Raw genomic sequence first — 23,225 nt, forward strand, 5'->3', positions numbered from 1 at the left:
TCATGCTGAATTATTCGCTTACAAAAGATAAAAGATGATGAGCATTATACAGTATTCAACTGTGTGGTGTTGTTGGTAAGTAAGCAAACAGATTATTTAGATTTGGGCTTTGTTGTAAAGTACTAGAAGCTTGCGCACCTGCGGCACGCTCACGTCTAACGCCATGCGTCAATGTCTATGAGTGCAGCCAGCAATGTATCGTTGGCCACTGACCATGTTTTTTCTGTGTTGGACAAGTTGTGTGGGTGGTAACAAGACAACTCACCCCTTTTCCGTTTTCCTCCCGGAATTTTCCCCAGTGAGGGGTGGGAGAGGCTGGACAGCTGGACTTTGAATTTCTCTAACTATAAACTTTCACGACAGCAGACAGCCTAAGTACAAATATATTTATGAAAAGCTACTACAGTGAAGTCTGTTCACAGAAGTTGTTGTAGGCTATGTGGGGATTATCTGACGAGGTACCATTTGAGTGGGAAAAACCTTACATATACTAAATAATACTAAATTGTATAACTGTATAGGGTCAATATAAGTAAAATAATATAGCCTTTCCACAGGAGTATCTTTTTATATTTTTCCAAAAAGAATACAAACAGCCAATAGCATATTACAAAGTTATCCCCCTCACTGGGGAAAATTCCGGGAGGAAAAACGGGCAAGCACCGGGGTGAGTTGTCCAGTATTCGTGTGGGTCCATCGCATCACTGAAAGGGAAACTGCACCCACAAAGCTGGCCTGGATTGAACATGCAGAGGTAAGGTCAGTGACATATCACGGCCACAAAGCACAGTCAGACTTGGCCAACCGAACCGTGCACAAAAGGTGTGCTCTTCTCAATTGTATATATAGGTTGTATATATATATAGATACTAGATGCAAACCATAACTGGCTAAACTATTTAAATGTTTACAGTTAATTGCCAGAAGGCTTACTGTAGCAAAGTCATTCTTGTCAATCTTGTGACTGACAACTTACGGTTCTGATCAAATAACCCGAACCCATCTGGTGCGTTTTCCATGTGAATAAAGATTTGTTTGCTATCAATGTTATCCTCAGTTTGACTGGGCTAAAGACCTGTAGTCTGCAACATTGTTAAAGTCCTTCGTCTCAGAGCACAAAGAGCCAAGCCAAGGAGAGAGAGAGAACATTTGTATCTGATAGGGGTGCAATGGTGGTGTGTATTTTGGGCCTAAGGTGTACTGTATGTGTGCAGACTGTGCACAACTTACAAGTGGGTATACTGTATGTTGCTTCTATAAGATGTGTGTGTGTGTGTGTGTGTGTGTGCGTGCGTGCGTGCGTGCGTATACATGCAAATGTGTGCACATGCTTCTTTGGATGTGTGACTGCAATTGGTCAGTATGTGTTGTTGACCTCTGTTTATATGTGTGTATAGTTTTGTGTGTGTGTGTGTGTGTGTGTGTGTGTGTGTGTGTGTGTGTGTGTGTGTGTGTGTGTGTGTGTGTGTGTGTGTGTGTGTGTGTGTGCGCGTGTGTGTGTGTGTGTGTGTGTGTGTGTGTGTGTGTGTGTGTGTGTGTGTGTGTGTCGGGGTGTAACAGGAGGGTATGCTTGCAGTCAGTGTCGGGTTGTGTGTCACAGTTTAGAGAGAAGATTCTGGAGCAGCTGCTCTCTGGTGAGTGTTTAAGCGACCTCTCTGTTTCTGTTTCTCCTTCTCCTCTCTTTCTCCTTTCTGTTTTGTCAGGATTTTATTTGTACACTGTCTGTCAGCAACAATACATGTGAGTCATTATTTACGTAAATGGTGTGGCGAGTGTTGTTTGAACTTTGGAATTATTATTTTTGGCCAGATAACATGACTCAGGATCGACAAGGGGAGGTACGGTACTATATATATACTGTCTGTGTGTGTGTGTGTGTGTGTGCGTGTGTGCGCACGCAAAAGGTTTTAACCCCTCCCTCCCCCGTCTTTCTCTCTCTCTTACTCAAACACACACACACACACACACACACACACACACACACACACACACACACACACACACACACACTTCACCTCTTTGTCTGCCAAATGCTGTGTTGATTACTTTATAGAGGTCTATATCAGTGACATGAAGAGTTTGAAAACAAATGCAGTGGTTTTTGTAATTGACTTATTGACATCACTCACTGCTGGGCTTATAGGTCAGTTATTCTGTCTTCATTTTGTGGCTAAAAGCCATAGCCCACGTTGTTACTCAGCCACATCGCTTGGTGACTTGACCAATATTTTTAGACAGACGTTAATCTAGTTTTCTATGAATAGCCAGGCCTTTCACCATGCCTCCTTGATGCCTCTCTCTCTCTCTCTCTCTCTCTCTCTCTGCCCCTATCTTAAAAAGCCCACTTACAATGCAGACAGTCATGTATTCATTTTATGACAAAAATACAGATCTCAATACAATACAATATGGCCACGGGCCACACCTACAATACAATATGGCCACGGGCCACACCTACAATACAATATGGCCACGGGCCACACCTACAATACAATATGGCCGCTGTTTCAAAAGCAAAGTTTTGACTTGTTAAGAGATTAAAGCACTGCGAGAGTTGTATTTTGGAGTATCAAACAGATCAGACAACACTGCATATTCAATTGGGTTAGCTGCTTCCACTTGGAGGTATGGCATGCTTTGTTGCTTGTCATATTGGCATGCCACATAGTGACCTGAAATAAAATTACGCTATCTAACCCCATGGATATATCACAGCAGGTTCCATTCCATGTCCCGTTGATTGCGCTGAAAATGACCCTGCCTCTTGGTCGCGCAGGCATGGCCTCCTCCGCGGGGAACCTGTCCGAGGAGCAGGTCCACTGCTCCATCTGCCTGGACGTGTTCACCAACCCCGTGTCCATCCCCTGCGGCCACAACTTCTGCCAGAGCTGCATCCTGGGATACTGGAAGATTGGCACCTCCTACCAGTGTCCCATGTGCAAGAAGGCCTTCTACAAGAGGCCCGAGATCAGCGTCAACACCGTCCTGAGGGAGATCGCCGAGCAGTTCAAGGAGATCAGGGTGCGGGGCGTGCCGCCGGAGGCGATGGAGGCCGAGCCGGAGGCGGAGGTGCAGGCGGGCAAGGAGAAGAGGTGGACGATGGACAGAAGGAGACGGGAGGACGAGGAGAGGCTCCTAGAGGTGGAGCAGAATGAGCGGATGATGGAGGAGCTGAGACAGAGGCAGGAGGAGAAGAGGAAGAAGGAGGCCTCCAAAGAGAAGACGCCAACCGCGGCTGGGCCGCAGGAGGATTTGCCGCCACTGTTGCCTCCACCGTCGCCACCTGTGGCCACGGCAGCTTCTCCTCCTCCGACGCCACCCCCGGTACCTCCGGCTAGAGTCCCGCGAAAATCACCCCCATCTACACCGCCGGGGCCACCGCCACCGGCGCTGCCCCAAACCTCGCCCCCACCCTCGCCGCAAATACTCCCAGGAGGACCCCAAACAACCTCACCTCCACCGCAGCAACCTCCTCCGCCCGCTTCCCCGCCACCCTCCCCGCCCCGCAGCCCGTGCCAGTGGGAGGAGGAGGTCCTCTGCGACGTGTGCCTCGGCGAGGGCAGGCCCAAGGCCGTCAAGGCCTGCCTGGTGTGTCTCACCTCGTACTGCGAGGAGCACCTGGCGTCGCACTCGGCCCGCTTCACCAAGCACAAGCTGATGGAGCCCGTGGCCAACATGGAGGAGAGGATGTGCCAGAAGCACGAGCGGCTGCTGGAGCTCTTCTGCAAGAAGGACCAGGCCTTGGTGTGCGTGCTGTGCACGGAGACGGACCACAGGTCCCACTACACCGTCCCCGTGGAGAGGGAGTGGATAGACAGGAAGGTGAGTGGACAGGGGATGCTGCGTGCCATGCTTGCACATCCATGCATTTAACCACTTTCAACATGGGTTCCCTATTTTTGGCATTAAAAAAATGTGATCCGTTCTGAGCCTGTATCATCTTTTTTCGCTGTACAATATACAAAGGGGCTGATCATAGGGAGCACTCCCTCCGTTCTAATGACAGCGACTGGAGGTGGGTTTTAATTTGGAGGACTGGACAACTGCTTTGAATTTGTATTATTGTTTAGACACAACAGAAGAGAAGGATTTCTATATTTAAAGAGAGATCACAGTAAACATCCTTAGCATTCTTCCTCCACACTTTGAGAAAAACGGCATCTGAAAGTTTGATGGAATGCATTTTCAGTTTTCACACATGAGTGCATTGACCACTTTTACATTGCATCTTATAAGTGGTGGGGTTCAAACTTAATTTGGTGCCGATAATATGAAACATTCTGTGAGAATACGTAACATTTAGCGAAAACAGCTCATCTACAAGCTCACAACCTGGGCGAACTGTTGTGAACTTGCAGATCAGCTATAGTGCCCTGGGGTCCGAGTGCCCAGAGTCAACGATCTACAGGTTAAGTAATTTGTGTAATAATAACCTACAATTGTTTTACAGGAAACAAAGAAAACACTGTGCATGACAGACTATGACTGTAAAGAGCAGACACTCATCAAGAGATAGAAAGTGATCACTTGCCACCATGCTTGTCCAGAAGTGACGTCTTCCTTCCCACACATGTTCTCTGCAGGCGCAGCTGAAGAGGACAGAGATAGACGTTCAGCAGATGATCCAGGACAGACTGCAGAAGGTGGAGGAGCTTAAACACTGTGTGGAGCTCAACAAGGTGAGTCCCTGTTTGATTCGTGTTTCAACAAGTACTGCATCTCCTACATGACTCGACACCGATGAGCGGTGGAAGATTGATGGATGGGTGGCTGACTGACTCACTGACTCAATTGATCGATCACCAAAGTAATGGAAAATTGTTTTGTTAATATTTTTTTTTAACTGATTCCAGGCGAGTGCTCAGAGTGAGATGGAGGACACCACTCGGGTGTTCTCAGATCTGGTGCGCTCCATCCAGAAGATCGAGGCGGACATGATCCTGGCCATCGAGAAGCAGCAGAGACAGACGGAGACGCGGGCCCAAGGCCTCATCGCCGAGCTGGAGCAGGAGATTAGCGAGCTGAAGAGAAGAAACAAAGACCTGGAGACCCTGTCTCGCACTGACCACGTTCACTTCCTACAGGTGACTTCATGGGAGATCATGTTCACTTATGTTTTCTTTTTCAAGAGCCCGACTGATTTATCGGTTTGGCTAATATATCGGCCATTAGGCTATTTGTCTTCTTTGATGAAATCAGTTTTGGTAAAAGGCCATAGCAGTGGGCGTGTTTTTCTGGTTCCACTGAAAAATCGGCCATTCATTTTTCCCATAGAGATTTAAAAATATTATATTTGATAATATATCAAATATTTGAAGCCTAGAATCAAGCCATCCAGGATCCTGGTGAATCATGGCCATAAAACCTTTGATTCTGTGAAAAAAATTAATGAAAACCACAAAACATTTATTAAATGTAGTATCATATCATTAAATATCCAATTTATTTTTTCTTTTCACAATAGCAAAGGTTTCATGGTCAAATTGACACTTATTAACCCGCGGACCCCCATTTAAAAACATGCCAGGGACCCCATAAGAGAACATTTTTACGGCTCTAGCAGTGATTCTCAAACCATTTAATTTCAAGGACCTCCATTTTAACATGCATTAGTCTACGGATCCCCATTGAATGGCATTTCTATCTCTGGGACCCCCATTTATATTGTAAAATCAATGTTAATTTAACTATGAGTGTACAAATGGAACCAAATAGATCTGTTAGGGTCCATTTGGTTCCATTTGTACACTCTCAAAGTTACAGACCAGATTTAGCTGGGACCCCCTGGAACTCCTTCAAGGACCCCTGTGGGTCCCCGGACCCCACTTTGAGAACCACTGGTGTAAGCATCATTCTCACCTGATGGTGCCCACGTCGTCTCTCTTTTTCATGTGCATGTGTGTTTGCATGTTCATTGTATAATTACAGTTAAATGTTGTTTTTATATATTGGAGCTACTGTATATTTATTTATTTATTTTCAGAATGTTATTTGTTTTTATTCTAATATAATGTCACGTTTTCATTCAAAGTTTTGAATGTATCTCATTGTCGTATATGACTCCACAGAGTTTTCCAGCCCTCAGCATCCCTCCAACCGTCAAAGACTGGACTGGGACCAGTGTCTCCACAGATATGTGTATTGGCATGATAAGACAGGCCGTGTCCAAGTTCCAAGCCACTCTACAGACACAGATACAAAATCTGGCTGATAACGGTAGGATCTGATACAGTCCCTCCCACACTGTTCAACGCTGCAATCCAGAACATTAATAAAACCTAATTTTAACCAGTCGGTATAGATTAGTTAACGCGATATAACTAGCACATTATCTGCAGTGGTTCAGTTTCAGTTTATTTTTGAGTGGTGCTAGCCACTCCTAGCCTGGGTAACCCCCCCCCCCCCCCCCCCCCCCCCTTGCTAGAATGACAAATCTGGTGAGGGGGGAGGGGTTTACCCAGGCTAAGCCACTCAGCAATGTGTGTCTGTATGTATGTGTCTGAGCACAGAAATAAAATGTTTTAACCACCAAGTGTCATGCGCAGCCTAACACACACACACACACACACACACACACACACACACACACACACACACACACACACACACACACACACACACACACACACACACACACACACACACACACGCGCACGTACAGTACAACTACAGTACAACTACAGTACAGCACCACTCAGTTCAGAGTCAGACGGGCCTGACTTATACGGGTCTACTTATAGTGTAACATCACCCCAAGGGGTCTCTGTGTGCTTCACAGCGAGGGATACAACAAAAGCACAATAGCAAGGAAACACAATAAAACACAGTAAAATGTGCCAGCACACATGGTTAAAACAATTACCAATTAACAATACAACACATTGTTTTAAAACCACAGGGCAGAACTCTAAAACAGCTTGATTTTATTGTGTTGAAATTATTTATTGGAAACTATTATGTTTTGTTACTGTGAGTTTTCTGGCATCCTGGGAGCGTAGTGGTGGTTGGGACTAGTGGACAAGATTTCCAATATAAGTCATTTTACCCTTGATTGCATGCTGAAAGTAGCAGATCTACAAGCTCACAAAGCGCAACGCATTGTGTGCTTGTAGATCCGCTTTTTTCAGCAAGTGTAAAATCAGTTATTATGACGGCTAAAATCTTATGATATTTAGTCGACTTAAACTAGACTAACACGAAAACATTCCAGGTGACTAAAATGTGATTAAAACTAAATAAACTATTCAAGAGACTATGACTAAAACTAAAATCAAAATTTGCTGTCAAAATCAACACTGCATTGCTGGGCATTGGAGTGCTGCACCCTATGGTTGCACCACTCAAAAATTATTATTATTATGTCAGTTGAAAATTTGTCTCTGATCCACCTGCATTTGAATCCCTCCCTGCATGGTAGGACATGGACATTGTGGATTGCAGCTTTGGTTTCATGGAAGATTTTGCAGAAATGCCAAGGGGTTCAACAGTGTTACCTTATTTTGTCTTTTCTTTCTTTTTCTTTTTTCAGAGATCAAAAAGCTTCGGAAATACACAGGTATACCCTTTTCATGCATGCATTGCCTTCACTCTGGCGGTAGTTCTCAACCTATAGTATATTGGTTTAAATGGAGCCCCCTAATGCTCATTATCAGATGGCACCATCATTTCTGTCTACTCAAAACAGTTCTCCCCTCTTTATGCTTTGCAGCTGCAACTACTGATCGATACTACCTCCGTACCATCCATAAACCATTGCTTAAATAGATTCATATTAATTGTATAGGCCTAAAGAACATTACAGGAACAACTTAACAAGCAAGAGTTAAAGCAGGCCTATTCATACTCCAGTTTTAGGCGATAAGGTGACCACCGAAAACTACAACATGACGTCATGCCGTGGTGGTAAGCTCTTCACTGCTCACCCAAACACGTCTCTCTGTTTTTACTAAGCACCGTTTCGGACCTTATTACCTAAAACTGGAATATGAATAAGCCTTAAGGTTTAATAACGTCTCTCTCTCTCTGACTGGACTGGTATTGTGCACGCAGGGACCACCTAAAAAACGTGTTTTCTTCTAACGAATGTTAGAAGAATAAAGGCTTCTATTTCACCTTTCCAGGAAGAGTAAGGCGGTAGTTACTATTACTAGTAACTAATAAGAAGCAGCTTTATTGTCACATCACAGTTTTACAAGTAAGAAAGTGGGTGAAATATTTTTTTGTGCATAGTTCCCATCGTGTTATTAAAAAAGAAAAAACAAAAGAGAGAAAGGGAAGAAGAGATAGTAGAAGAAAGAATGCCCATCGATGACGTCATTGGTGGGCAGGTTTCTGAACTGTCCACGAATGAGATGCTGAGTGAGTGGCCGTCTTATAATGAGCATTCGTGAGGACCAATTATATGAAGATAAGTTAGTTTGACAATGGTGAAGTGCTCCTGCCTCTGCCCTGCCTCTTACAGAACTCTCTCTCTCTCTCTCTTTCCTGTCAACTCACAGTGGATCTGACCCTGGACCCTGACACGGCCAACCCGTGGCTGCAGCTCTCGCAGGACCGACGTCAGGTGAGACACCTGGGGGCGTGGCAGGACCTGCCCGACACCCCGGACCGATTCGACACGGTGGTCATCGTGCTGGGACGGCATGCCATCGCCTCGGGTCGCCACTACTGGGAGGTGCAGGTGGGGGACAAGGACGACTGGTACATGGGCGTGGCCAGGTCCTCCGTCAACAGGCGGGGCCGCATCTCGGTGAGCAGCACCAACGGCTACTGGGCCCTGGCCATGAAGAGAGGCCAGGGGTACCGCGTGTCCTCGGTGCCGCCGATCGCCTTGGACCTTGAGGTCAAGCTGAAGCGCGTGGGCGTCTACGTGGACTACGAGGAGGGACACGTGTCCTTCTATGACCTGAGGGCGCAGACCCACATTCACACGCTCAGGGACAGGTTCACAGAGAAGCTGTATCCTTTCTTCTACCTCTACTGCTGCGACAAGGCCTCTGACACCATGGCCATCGGCTCCCTTCCTGAGAAGGCCCCAGTTAAGCCCAGCTGAGGAGGGTAAATAAAGAACTGGACGGTAGCCTGATAGTTAGGGAAAGTTAGCGAAATCAATCATCAATCATCAATATGCAAATGTCTCTGCGCAAAGACTTGTCCTTGTCAATGGCAAATGTTATACATTTTGATTTTACGTAACATTATATATAACGTTCTTGTTTTGATCATAAGACCCAGTTACTGAATGCCAATCTCCAGGTTTTCTTCTGAAAATGTATGACACTTTGGCACATATCAGGAGTCCACTAGTACAGACTTTTTATACTTTTCAAGGACCCCCATAACTCTGAGAGTGTACCCTCCCAGAGTTACAGACAACCTTCAAGGACCCCCATAACTCTGAGAGTGTACCCTCCCAGAGTTACAGAGCACCTTCAAGGACCCCCATAACTCTGAGAGTGTACCCTCCCAGAGTTACAGACGACCTTCAAGGACCCCCCTAACTCTGAGAGTGTACCCTCCCAGAGTTACAGACCCCCATAACTCTGAGAGTGTACCCTCCCAGAGTTACAGACCCCCATAACTCTGAGAGTGTACCCTCCCAGAGTTACAGAGCACCTTCAAGGACCCCCATAACTCTGAGAGTGTACCCTCCCAGAGTTACAGAGCACCTTCAAGGACCCCCATACCTCTGAGAGTGTACCCTCCCAGAGTTACAGACCACCTTCAAGGACCCCCATAACTCTGAGAGTGTACCCTCCCAGAGTTACAGAGCACCTTCAAGGACCCCCATAACTCTGAGAGTGTACCCTCCCAGAGTTACAGAGCACCTTCAAGGACCCCCATAACTCTGAGAGTGTACCCTCCCAGAGTTACAGACGACCTTCAAGGACCCCCATAACTCTGAGAGTGTACCCTCCCAGAGTTACAGACGACCTTCAAGGACCCCCATAACTCTGAGAGTGTACCCTCCCAGAGTTACAGAGCACCTTCAAGGACCCCCATAACTCTGAGAGTGTACCCTCCCAGAGTTACAGAGCACCTTCAAGGACCCCCATAACTCTGAGAGTGTACCCTCCCAGAGTTACAGAGCACCTTCAAGGAACCCCAAAGGTCCCTTGACCGCTGTACTATACAGTGTATTAGGGCTAGCTCTGTGTGTTTATGCATTATTGTCCACTCATTTGTTTTTGTTTGGGAAAATTGTTCATGGGAAATTTGTAATTGACATAAATGTCCACCACAAGCCAGCATGGTGATGACATACATTTGTATATAGCACCTTTATCAAACTTGCTTTTACATTGTGTATTACTTTCACCCATTCACACAGACGGTGGAGGAAACCATGCAAGGCAACAACCTGCTCACCATGAGCAGTTAGAGGTGCAGTCAGTGTTGTGCTTAAGGACACTTCGATGCTAACCCAAGAGGAGCTGGGCTGGGGAATCAAACCTGTAACCTTCCGATTCCAAAGCAGCCACTCTACCTCTTGAGCAGGCTCGGCTCCAGGATGAAATGATGGCGTGGGGGCACGCATTATTTTTATATAGTAAAAAAGTTGAAGTACATAAAACTTCAACTGAGAGGCTAGAATTTGCAATTGAGGCACCCCCGTGGCACCACTGCTGCCTCTCAATGTGTCAGAGTTAAATGAACACTCGGTGTATGAGAGTGAAAAGAACATTTTAAAAGGAGAATGGGAAGTCCACAGACTGTAGTATTTTGGTCCTCTTCATTGAAACCGACAGTTGCAATACTGAAGTAGTATAAGTGGGTGAATATTGAATAGCCTCAATATTGTTAGGGGTGAATTGTTAGCCTCATTTTGTTAGGGGTGAATGTTCTGGAAGCATTGCAGGGATAATTGGGGTCTTGAGACAGGGACCTTAACAACATCTTTCTGAGCTCAGAAAACTTAAGTGCGCTAGCAAAAAGAAAAAGAGAAAACCTGTTTCAACCTATTTACATGAGCAATGTTTCTTGTGTTATATTATTATTTTGACTTGAATAGTAGAGCTTGACAAATGAATTAAATAAAATCTAATGCACCGACATCCAACTCACTGAAGTATGGCAAACCTTGAATGCATGAAACAGTACTAAACTAGAATTGTGGAGAATACAAATGTTTAAATGTAGCATAATTTGTACTTCTCTAGTTTTATTGATTGCATGTTGAATTAAACTGGCCTGTTTTAATGTTATGCATTGAGTTAGAAGAAAATGTGGTCTTTACTTTTCAATAAATATTGCTATCCTGCAGGTTCATGGTGTTTTATCGTGGGTTTGAATATCTGAAATCAAGCATATAAAAATAAGTCACACAGGAATGGTAGTAGGCTACATTTATTTAGGTTTCCATTCAGCAAAGTGATGTCACTTAGCAACACCCTCTGGGGTCTTCTCAGTTCTCAGACAGCCTTCACTCACATACCCAGGCGAGGAGCTGATAATTAATTGTAAAGTTTAGACATGGGTTGGTCGTTTTGATTGATAAATTTTTTTTAGGTTAGAGATGGCTAATATGGTTGAGTTAAAGCTGTAATTATTATTTATGTGTGTGAAGAAAATTTAATTTTAACCAATATGTATGGTAGTCTGTCTGTTGTCTTTGTGTGTTTTATATTATTTGTTCATGAAAAACCAGACCTGTCTGAAGTGAGTGGTGCAATAGCACACCCTGCTGGTACCCTAGACAGACAGACAGACAGACAGACAGACAGACAGACAGACAGACAGACAGACAGACAGACAGACAGACAGACAGACAGACAGACAGACAGACAGACAGACAGACAGCCAGCCAGCCAGCCAGCCAGCCAGCCGTGGTCTGCCTGCTCTTCAATTGAGACATTTAGATCCTGTGGTCGGGTAGGAGTAAGACCAGTAGGACCACTATGGTTGGTAGGCCTACTGGTTGAGATGACTCAGGTACATCTATTATTGTACCACAACATCACCCTGGCTGTCAGTCAGACAGTCTGTGGTGGGACAAATTTGTAGTAAGTGCTCTGAGCCAGAGCCATCTAATAGCTAGCTGAACAGCAGGTGACGGTAATACTCTGAGCTGAACAGCAGATGGCGCTAATGCATTGCGTGTGCATGTCGATTCACACCATAAAACTACAAAAGAAAAAAAATAAACTACTGTACTGAGTTACGTGACGTCATAATCCTGCGACCCATGGAGGAGAACTGCACCAAGTTGTCCCCAGCCAAATAAGAATATAATCATTGCATTATCTGATAGAGTGTATAGTATACTATGTGGTGATAATAATGCAGCGGGTTTTGACGTCGCGGTGGTTTGTGTGCGGGGTGTCGGTGTCGGTTGGAACGGCCCTGGGGCTTTCAGTGGCTGCTTCTTCCAGGGATCAGCAGCAACAACAGGAGGACACCGGTGGTGGTCTCCTGGGTCGCCTCCCTGTCGTCCCCATACCCAGTGTAGCCGCCTCGGAGCTGACGGTCAGTCTGTTTACCTGTATTAATTATAGGCTAGTGTAAATTCACTAGTCAGTGGTCACTCTGATTAATTGAAAATGGAGGACCCTGATGTGAACAAGTCTTAGTGCTTTTTCTGGTTTTATCCATTTATCCTCATAGCAGATTTTGTATTGACCAGTACTTTCCTTGAACTGTACCCATTCTACAAACTGTTTTCTATCTATCTATCTATCTATCTATCTATCTATCTATCCAGCCTATATATATTAGGACTCGATTAAAAAAATCTAATTTATCAGAGAGGCTTTGTAATTAATTAACTTCAATTCATCGCATTTTAATCGCATATCAATAATTCAACCTGAGAACAGTGAGAAGTATTTTTTTCAAATGAATTGAGTCAATTGTGAATACATACGTTTAAGCAATAAAACATAGTTTTTGTAGTAATAATAATAATATCTCAAATTTAGTATATAGCGCTTTTATGAGTACCCAAAGATGCTTTACAAGGAGGACATGAGAAAATAAAAACAACTTTATTAGGGGAAAAACACTAAAATAAAATACACTAAAACAGTGGAATGACAGCTTGGGAAAGCAATATTGAAGGTTTGGAGGGTGGGGGCATGTCTCTAGCTGCTGCCACACTATGAAAAGAGCTGCGCACGTTCTCGGCTGCGCGCAGCTTAAAGCTTGAGTTTTTAGACAGCTGGTGGATGGAAATTAAGCTCCACCTCCGCTGAATTCTTGCGCGACGGCCAGATTCCCGGAAACGCTCTCCTCCGCTCAAGTCTTCCGCGGAGGTGGAGCTTCTTTTCCATCCACCAGCTGTCTAAAAACTCAGAATTTAAGCTGCGCGCAGCTTAAGAAGTGCGCAGCTTAAGACCGTTTTGCGCTAAGGTGTGGAGACGGTGTCTGAGAGTTTGGGGAGGGTTGGGGGGGGGCTTGGTGCAGCAAGCACATGATGTGACATGACTATTAAAAAACACCTCTATTGCTTCAGAGGATATAACAGCCATAACAGGTTTTACATTTTAGTTAATTGGCCATAACCGTTTATTTAGAAACCTTGTCATCTGGTCGAGTGTGGGTTGGGCGAGCGTGGGTCCTTGAACTGCTACTGGGAGTTGGAATAACGTTAGCTCTGATCCATAACGTTAGAAGGAGGGAAGTCTTCTTTTTTTGTGCTAAAAACGAGGGGCTGCACAGCCTGTACTTCTGTGGGTGTGAGGGGAAAGGATCTAATTAAGTACCAGAGCTACTGTTGACGTTAGCTTCCAGGCTAGGCTTGATGCAACATGTTTCACATCGAGCAGATACTGGAGGCTTGATGTGGTGCGGTGATATGCAAATTCTTTATTGAATAATTAATGAATTTCAATTTACGCGTTAAAGTCCCGGCCCTAATATATATATATATATATATATACACCAAGTGTCTGTCTGACTGTAAGAGTGTAATCCACGTAACTCGAGAACCGTTCACCCCACCAACTTCAAATTCGACACACGCATTCCACACCACCACAGTGGGTGCAGTGCCCGGTGTCGTTATGCACGTGATGTCACTGAACGTCCGTCTACCTCCATGAACATGCTGCAGGCCTGCAGTTCCACCTTTGGCCAGTTAGTAGTGGCAGTTTCAATGTTGGCCAGCACTCCTGGGGGCCTGGTTGTTACTATGAGACTTAATCGGAGTTTCGTCTCTTGTTCTAGAATCTCTTTGTGGATATGGTGCTTCCCTGTGTTCTATGGTGCTTCCTATGGTGGAAGGGGTTCCGAAAGCAGACCAGTCCCAGATGACCTGTAGGTCTGGATAGTTCATGATATCACAAGAAATGCATTTTGGCCCTAAACTATTCAGTGCTTTATAATAAACCAACACTAGTGACTGTTAAACAAACAATTAGATGCTTTATAAACCAACACTAGGTTTGTTAACCATTCAGTGATTTATTACCAACAGTAGAATTTTAATCCATTCATTTCTTTATAAACATTGTTTTTTACATAAAGGGAGCCAGTGTACTGATCTAAGAACTCGAGTGATATGCTCCAATTAGTAAATTCAGTATGTGCAATTAATATTTATTTATATCAGTTTGATTTGAATATAATGGTCATTACTCATGGTCTGTGTGCAGGTGTTCCAGGGGGGCGGGGCAGTAACAAAGTACGGCTTCCCCTCATTGGCCAACATCAAGAACAGAGAGTCCTATGTCACTTCCTATGACCCCCGCACTCGCACGGCATCCTGGGTAATAGAACAGCTGAATCCCTCCTCCATCACTGGACCTTCAAACAGGAACAACTGTGACTTCAAAGAAGATGACAGGTTATTATTATTATTAGTGTTGTTTTTGTTGTAATAGTAGTAATATTATTAACCGCATCATATTCCGTGTCCTGCAAGACCCAACGATGCTTTTGATCAACATTTATATTTTATTTAAATAATTAGTTTTCCTTTCAGTTCTATCATTGGGTCATATTGTTTAGTCTTACAATGCCATTGGCCAGGATATTTAATACCTGCCACAGAGGCAGAAATTCACACAACTTCAAAATCTCTGGAAATGGAGATGTTCTCTCTTTTTCACTGGAAGGTATTCCTCACAAAAAAGTAAATAAAATGCCTGTAATATATATATTTTTGGTGATCATTAGAATGTCTAGATCTAGAACATGTACATTTATTATTGTGAAAGATATCCCCAAAGTAGAAATAGTAGAAATATATCCGGGTCTTGCAGGGTTTAAACAGTTTGACTTTAAGAAAGCTCTCTTCTATTGGTGGAATTTGCGGTTCTTTTTTATTGGTGGATGTTTTGTGCTGCTCTCTTCTGTTGGTTGGTGGACCATATTTATGCGGTTTGATTGATTCCCAGCATTCATGTGTACCACCGATCGACCAATGCAGACTACCGGGGGAGTGGCTTCGACAGAGGCCACCTGGCTGCAGCAGGCAATCACAAGTGGAGCCAAAAGGCCATGGACGACACCTTCTACCTGAGCAACGTTTCACCACAGGTACTGTAGGCTACATGTTGGACTGTAATAATACTAGGGATGCATCCACGCTGGGCAAGACCCGCCTGTTTCGAATGCCATTGTCAACTGACTACGTGGCCGGTTAAAACTGATATGAGATTAGAGGACTTAAGTGGCTGGTTAAAACTGATATGAGGTTAGGGGACTTACTTGGCTGGTTAAAACTGACATGAGGTTAGGGGACTTACTTGGCTGGTTATAAGGTTAGGGGTAGGGAATCAAGGGATGTACCGATCGCGTTTTTTTTTGCTCCCGATCCGATTCCGATCATTTGATTTTGAGACATGCCGATTTTTCAGGATCCGATCTTTATATTTTATAACACTTTTATTTATGCCATGTGAGAAATGTATGTCACTCTAGTCTAGTCTGTTGCCTTTCAATTATTCAATGGTAAAAATATGTGTGAATATGTTATTAGAACTATACCGTCATTGTGGATTTTTTTATTTTTTTCATGTCATATGAAAGCAGGGAATCAGCAAAAATAATTATGTATTAGAGTGAACTACAGCTCATGGAACTGAAGTCAAAGTTAAAACTCTTGTAGAAAACCCCATTTGCATGGCGTTGGCTATCATTCAGAGGTAAGCCTACTACAGGACAATATCATGACATGCATAGTGGGGGTTGCATTACTTTGTTTTCATCATGGGTCTATTCCACGCCTCTGTGACTGTCTTTGTTGCATGTTCTTTGAGTGTTTGCCACTGCTGGAACCAGTGCCCCAGGAGGACAAACATCAAGCATACATATGACAGTTTTCACAAAATATCATTGTTTATACATCTTTCTTTGAGATTTACATTAGACACAAGCCTATTTAGACACACTATTTTATTGAAATAAAAAAAGAAAATCTCTGATTTATTTCTCCCGATCATTTGAAAATGACATGATCGGCTCCGATTTCCGATCACCCGATCCGATCAGGACATCCCTAATATTGTCCCTTTCAATGCATTGATGGCATTCGAATCCGCTACAGACCTACGCTGTTGATTGTCTAAACGGAAGTGCTGGAATTTGACGGGTATCGGAAAAAAAGACAGTCATCCTCTCCTCTGCTCTAGAATCCCCATATGAACCAGAAGGCATGGAAAAATCTGGAGCAAATGTGTCGCTCACTGACCAAACATTACCGCAATGTTTACGTCTGCACCGGACCGCTGTACCTGCCCAGGTACAGTACAACTACTCACACACCTAACCTGTAATGAACTGAAAGCTTGTGAATTTGACTTATTCACAAGGCTTGGAATAAAGGTTGATTGACGTTGTTCTTCATGACACGTGTGTGCGTGCAGACAGGAGCCTGATGGGAAGCTGTATGTGAGGTACCAGGTGTTGGGACGAAACCACGTTGCCGTGCCGACACACTTCTTCAAGGTGGTACTCCTGTTTTTATAGCCCCTTTCACCAATGCAGGACATTTTTAAGCAATATTACATGAGAGGGTGTGCGTTGCGTCATTAATGGAACGCCTGCGTTGCTGCCCGTAAGCAGCGCAGAAGTGTCATTAATGACAGTAACGCTCATCCTCGAGTGTAATATTGCAAATCTTGCGATTATACCACAGAGTTACCCTTAAAAAATATGTTTAATGACAGTTGTAGCCACCACGACCAAAAATGTCCTGTGTAAACACCTAGCTTAGATACTAGCTAGTTTTTGATGTTTTGATTAGGTGTGCGGTGATGCTCATTTGAAGCATGGGTAGATAGCTATTTCAACCAATCAGATTGCTTCCTCGAAACTGCCCGTGGTATATAATACTTAAATATGGGTCAAAACATTAGTAATCTGTGGTCTAGGACTCTTCCAAAATTGGGAATGGCATCAGACCTAGGGCATTGGGTGTAGTTTCTGGTTCACTGAGAAATTGGCCATTCATTTTTCCCATAGAGATTTAGAAAAATATTTTATTTATATCCAATTATTTTAAGCAATCTCAATGAAGATCAATTCATGTATAACATAACTAATTATAACAGATTTGTGCTAATGCCATTATGAATTATTGCTGTTTGCTATCGTGTCCAGGTGTTGATTTTGGAGCGGTCAGAAGGGGTGGAGCTTCGTTCCTACATCATGCCCAACTTGCCCGTCGACGAAAAGATCCCCCTGGAACGCTTTCTGGTTCCCATAGAAACCATTGAGAGAGCTTCAGGGCTGCTGTTTGTTCCAAACATCATGAAGAGAACCAACACCCTACAGGCCATCGCTGCTAAGTGAAACTACAAATCCCAGTCACCATCACACCACTACATACTGTAAGACTACAAATCCCAATACATATAGTCCATACAGGTCCATCCATTTCAGATGCCCTGAACCGAGACCCGACCGTCAATAGGTTGACCCTGATGAAGGCCCATGCAGGCCGAAACGCGTTGGTCGTGTTTTTAAACCCTTGTTTTTAATATTTAAACTAATCAATGAAATAAAGGATTTTTCTACTTCTACTGGACAGAGCTGCCTTGGACCCTCTTTTAAGTTCGCCACCTTATACTTCCACAGTGACATTGACTCAAGGTATAGAACTTTTTAAGAACTCTTGTGCTTTGGACAAGTCAATACTTTGGACATGGCTCAGTACTCGGGTTCGGGTCTTCGGTTCCGGGCAGACCCGTGCTACCCTCTGACCCAGCTACCACCACCGCAAAAAAAAAACTACAGCACCCAGTCACCAGCACCACCAGGAGGCCGGCCTTGTTATTTAATTCTTTATATATTTCTTTCCCAAGGAGACTTGGCAAACTTTCCTTCTCACCCATTGAGATGCATGTTAAATGATGGTAAATAATCGATCATTTCAGTATCAAGAGCGTCACAATGTCTTCTAAATCTAGTCAACCAGGTCTGCAGTAGGCTATGCACTGGACAAATGTGTATGACATTATTTCAATAAACGAGGAATATGAGGAAATGTTAGAGGGAGAACAGTATCCAACTCAATCAACTTTAACAACCGTCCGACAGGAGTTTTCATGTAATGCACGGTAACGCTACAGTGATTAGTATTATTGTCATCACCTGCGTGGGTCAGTCGTGTGACTTTCCCGACGTTAAGCTCTGTATGTGCTCAACAACACAGCCACATGCAAAATAACATTGACAGCTATAAGGTGTTGAAAGCTTGCCCAGCTTAGCAACTATTTGGATTGGCATTGACATGTCACATGTAATGTAATGAGCTCCTTTCTGTCAAGAAAGAATTTCCTTGCAGGTGGTTTGGAAGTGCTCGTTGACTATCACTCAGCAGCCCATGCGTACCACCTGTTTTGAATGTGCACATAATGCAGGAGGTTGCTTTACTGATAACGAGTGCTTCCAAACTCTGACACTTGCAGAAAAAATCTGCAAGGAATTTCTTGACAGGAAGTAGCTCATAACATGTCTACGGTGGATTTTTATGAAACAAACACTTTGCAGATAGTAGGATAATTCATGCTTTTCGTGCAGCTGCAATGTTGGTGAGTTTGATGTTGTTTAATTCCATCAAATAGGACTTCTCTGTTTGCATGAATGGGCTGTCAATGGGAAGTTGCACCTAGTTAACACCTTGCTGACAAGATGGCAGCCATGTGCATATCGTCAATTGCTGGGCTTGTGTTGGACCACGGTCTTTGAGAATAGGTTTGGCAACGTAAGGCAGTAGTAGGTTGTTAACAGCCTCGTCACTAATCGGACAGAGCAATCTTTGTAATCTTCACCAATAATGATTACAAAACTACTTCACAACAACAATGTTGGTGTAACTCAGGCATTCACTGAACAATATATATTGCTACATGCAGAGACAAAATGTTTTTATAATCGTCATGGGGGCCCGCCCCCCCTCCCACACTTATTTGTAACACTTTTTAAACGTGTCACAGTGTTTAGATTATAAACAGAATGATGCAGATGATTGCAGGCTAGTCCTGTCCGCCTCGGCAGGTGCTGTGTTCTGTCGCTGGGACGGCGGAAGGTTTCAACGGCAGGCTGGCATCGCTGTTGCCAGCCAGGGTGTTACCCTAAGCAGAGTACAGTACTGTATGCATGCATACCCTTACCTACCTGGCAGGTGAAAACAAGCACCCAGATTAGCATTTCAATGCCTGATCTGCATGTGTACAAGAGGACAGGCAACGCGGTCCACCCTCCACCACCCCCCGCCCCGGACAGTGAAGAAAAAAGAGGTGTTAAGGTGCCAGACTTGGATGGTTAGAGCGGTCAATGCAAGACGAGAATTGCGCGAACGGGTGCGGCGCGACCTGGTGCTGTACAAACGGGACGAACCGAGGCGAATATATATATTCAGGTCCAATTCCTCATGGGGGCCGAGACCCCTGGTCCAATTCCTCATGGGGGCCCCCTGGCCCCCACAGACTCTACGTCACTAGCTACATGCAACAACACAACTTTTCCTGATACAGACAGATATGCCAGTACATTGAGCGACAGTGTTGGTCATGAGCCTTAACTTGTGCTGGTGAATTGCATGCCTGCGATTGGATTGTAGGCCCCCATGATATCTTTTATTATTGTTATTGTTATTATTAATAATTTATTGTTGACTTGTGAAAAGTCTTGATGAAATATTAAAGAAGAGTACCTCAAGTTGCCATGTATTGCTGTACTTAATATTCCCATGTTTAGTGATGATTTGACAAAAAGGATGTTTAGTGTTCTAGGGTTATAGTAAATATAGTGTAGAGTGGACGGTACCTCCGTCCATAAAGGCTCAACCTCAGCCATGTCTCTGGGCTGACTTCTCACACAGGTTAAACATGCTTGGCTTCAGGGTAGAATATGCTTATAGCATGATGGAGGACCTGGAAAATGGAGGAGATATCTTTGGATATCAAGTCCACTATTCTGTCATGCCTACAGCCTACTTGTGTAGAGCCCCCTGTATACATGGCACCCATTTAACCCATTTTGACCTGAGGCCGATTCTAAACGAAACGCCTCCTAAAAACCTAGCCTAAGGTTTTCTGAAAACCTTCAAATTCTTATAATTAAAATGAACAAATAAATGATGTTTATTGAACCATTGTATAAGAGTCGCAGGAATGAAAAGATTGCAACTTATCTTGCTCGTGACAGTAAATTACTGGTATTCACAGGACCTCAGCCTCTGGGGATGTATGTAACTATGTACTGTATGTCACTGTATGTTACAATCTGTCATCACACACATGATGGATATGAGCAAAAGAAATACACAAGCTAATTAAATCAATACATTTTTCACCCATCATTCGGTCTTGTCTGTCTGTCTTTCTGGAAAATGAGAAGAACAAGGATCCACACACACACACACACACACACACACACACACACACACACATTTGGTTTGTATAGGAAGGGCGGCGGGGCAGCTAAAATTAATATCTAATATCTAAATACTGAATCGAGCAACTTCAAAACTGTCTGTGGTGTTCACATGAGCCTGAGTGGACAATAAAATGACAACGTTTTTGTGAAATAAGTGAAATATCCCTTTAAACTGAAATGACATTGATAAATTCCAAATATTATCAAAACATTCTGCGGCACTGGCACCCCTGGCACCCTTTGAGAACCACTGCACTAGAGGAAAGGTCATGGGATCAGTCTTCTGCAGACCATTGAAAATTCAATCTTTATTTCAGACAGATTAGGTCCATAACAGATAAAAACAATACAGGGGACAATTCAACAGGAATTAAAACATACAAAAATCAAAAAAGAAAAACATACAGACACTCTCCAATGTCTCCAGAAATAGGAAGAGTACCTGATGCTGCTCTTCTTAGGCATGGTCAAAGTCATTATGATTTCACTTTTTGAGACATTCGACCTCATCATAAAACTGAACATTAGATTGAACAGCATCCAGAGTGGGAACACCACTGTTTACAGGCAGTTGGCTGGCACTTGTCGGGGAGCAGCCTAACTTTATGGGAGCAGCGGCGATAGTGCTGACGGTGCGCTGAACGCACACGTGTTCATTCACTGGGCACGCAAACACAAAAAAGGTGCCGCTCTTGATTGAGTTATGCGCACGCGAAACACGCATGCATGGGGCATTTTGATTGGTGGCTCCAGGGCCCTCGGAGGGGTTGATTCGGCACTGTAACCACTAACCAGGTCATCTGCATACATTTGATGGTTAAGGAATAAGGACCATCATACAACCAGTCCTACACATTTGAGTAGTGAGAGCAGTGAGCAGGTGGGGGAAAATCTAGAGAGGTACAGTAGATATGCCCTGGAAAGGAACGGAATGAAGGTTAGCTGCAGCAAGACAGAATACATGTGAATGAGAGGAACCCAAGTGGAACAGTGTGGTCACAGGGAGTAGACATGAAGAAGGTGGAGGACTTTAAGTAACATTTCAGAGCAATGGAGAGTGTGGAAAAGAGGTGAAGAAACGAGTGCAAGCAGGTTGGAATGGGTGGAGAAAAGTGTCAGGTGTGATTTCAATAATGAAATGGTAGCGGATTCGACCGTTATCACCCGACAAGACCGCAGTTATCATTTAGGATCAGCACAACTTTTTCAGACGAGTATGGGCATGCTCTGCCGACCCATGGCTCAGTCGGTAGTTCTCCGTGAGTATTTCGCTTGATAATCACTGATGTCCTGGTCAAGGTTTCCCCCTGGTGGACGTGTCATTTCCAACTATTGTCGGGGCATGGAAACTAGGAGCTACTAATATATACTATTCTCTGCCTATTGGGACGTAACTTGGACGGCGCTGAGTCGGAACTGGTGGCCTTCGCAACGCTCGGCACGGCGACTCGCGTAGCTCAAGGCCACCAGACACGGCGCGCCTCCGTCAGGACATCAGTGATTATCAAGCGAAATATTCACGGAGAACTACCGACTGAGCCTTTGGGTCGGCAGAGCATGCCCATACTCGTCCGAAAAAGTCGTGCTGATCCTAACTGATAACTGATTGACCCCGTTAGTTATTAAAAAGGGCCCCGATATAGTATCACCCCATCTGAGCTCCATAATAGCAACTCCTACTCTTGACACGAGACAGAATATTTGACCTTGCAACCCAGATAGCATTGTATTAGAAGTTTCGGCATCCCGGTTAAGTTCGGATCGGACACCACTTTAGCGGGTCTTAACGAGACAACCAGCACTGGTTCGAGTCTTATACCATCTGACTTGCATGGTTTGATGTGAGTACCAGAAATGTAAAACGCGTATTAAGTGGGAAGGAACCCCTCTCTCTCGTAGCTTAGCAAACTGTTTACCATGGTTAATGCGGTCGAAGGCTCGAGAGATTCAGTATAATAAGCATGTGAACTTGGTGGAGTTATGCTTGCTTTACTTGCTAGCCTCTTTTAGAGCATATATCACATGTCTGTGTCATGCACGCATGTTTGTGTACAGTATGTTATTCTGTGCTGTACCATTGCAATTAATGAACAGGTTTCTGCACATTTAGGGATGAACGCAGTGCTCTTTAAATTGTATGGAATGCATCCTACTAAAAATGGTGACGACCCCCTGGGCCTTTAGTCAGGGTTGTGTGGGTGTGTCTGGGTGTGTGCCATTCCTGCCCATCAACAGCCATTCCTGGGAGAAATTATCTTGCAGTGTACTTTCGTGTACAGTATGTTACCATTGGAATTAATAAACTGGTTGCTGCACATTAAAGCAGTGCTCTTTACATTATCTGGAATCAGTGGAATGCATCCTTCTAACAATTCAGGTCTTACCGGTAACGGCTGATTATA

The 23,225-nt window shown here is 44.2% G+C and overlaps 2 protein-coding genes across 7 annotated transcripts; both read left to right on the forward strand.

Annotated features, from left to right (window-relative positions):
* Window positions 1-1,557: 1,557 nt before the first annotated feature.
* Window positions 1,558-9,102, forward strand: LOC306914500 (E3 ubiquitin-protein ligase TRIM39). 6 transcript variants are annotated; one of them, XM_079491549.1, is made up of 8 exons: window positions 1,571-1,634; window positions 1,810-1,838; window positions 2,716-3,822; window positions 4,584-4,679; window positions 4,854-5,084; window positions 6,069-6,216; window positions 7,529-7,555; window positions 8,499-9,102. In XM_079491549.1, exons 2-8 carry the CDS (start codon window positions 1,815-1,817, stop codon window positions 9,050-9,052), a joined length of 2,187 nt encoding a protein of 728 aa, XP_079347675.1. In that variant the 5' UTR covers window positions 1,571-1,634; window positions 1,810-1,814; the 3' UTR covers window positions 9,053-9,102. The 6 variants fall into 6 exon arrangements, with proteins under 6 accessions (XP_079347677.1, XP_079347675.1, XP_079347678.1 ...); XM_079491553.1 differs by having other exon boundaries at window positions 1,585-1,634; window positions 2,777-3,822; XM_079491550.1 differs by having other exon boundaries at window positions 1,616-1,634; window positions 2,719-3,822.
* A 3,079-nt stretch (window positions 9,103-12,181) lies between these two features.
* Window positions 12,182-20,183, forward strand: LOC306914509 (endonuclease G, mitochondrial-like). The gene is made up of 6 exons (XM_079491566.1): window positions 12,182-12,465; window positions 14,592-14,782; window positions 15,336-15,477; window positions 16,572-16,681; window positions 16,806-16,887; window positions 17,542-20,183. The coding sequence occupies exons 1-6, from the start codon at window positions 12,280-12,282 to the stop codon at window positions 17,731-17,733; spliced, it is 903 nt and encodes a 300-aa protein (XP_079347692.1). The 5' UTR covers window positions 12,182-12,279; the 3' UTR covers window positions 17,734-20,183.
* Window positions 20,184-23,225: the final 3,042 nt, after the last annotated feature.

Source organism: Electrona antarctica, assembly GCF_951216825.1.
Source record: "Electrona antarctica genome assembly, chromosome: 21".
Taxonomy (NCBI): Eukaryota; Metazoa; Chordata; class Actinopteri; order Myctophiformes; family Myctophidae; genus Electrona; species Electrona antarctica.

Bases quoted from the DNA above. Each gene is read 5' to 3' on its own strand.
- LOC306914509 (XM_079491566.1), top strand. From the start codon at position 12,280: ATGCAGCGGGTTTTGACGTCGCGGTGGTTTGTGTGCGGGGTGTCGGTG. The intron at 15,478-16,571 runs GTACTGTAGGCT...CCTCTGCTCTAG, and splicing joins TGAGCAACGTTTCACCACAG to AATCCCCATATGAACCAGAA. The intron at 16,888-17,541 runs GTGGTACTCCTG...TATCGTGTCCAG, and splicing joins TGCCGACACACTTCTTCAAG to GTGTTGATTTTGGAGCGGTC.
- LOC306914500 (XM_079491549.1), top strand. From the start codon at position 1,815: ATGACTCAGGATCGACAAGGGGAG. The intron at 3,823-4,583 runs GTGAGTGGACAG...TGTTCTCTGCAG, and splicing joins GGGAGTGGATAGACAGGAAG to GCGCAGCTGAAGAGGACAGA. The intron at 6,217-7,528 runs GTAGGATCTGAT...TTCTTTTTTCAG, and splicing joins ACAAAATCTGGCTGATAACG to AGATCAAAAAGCTTCGGAAA.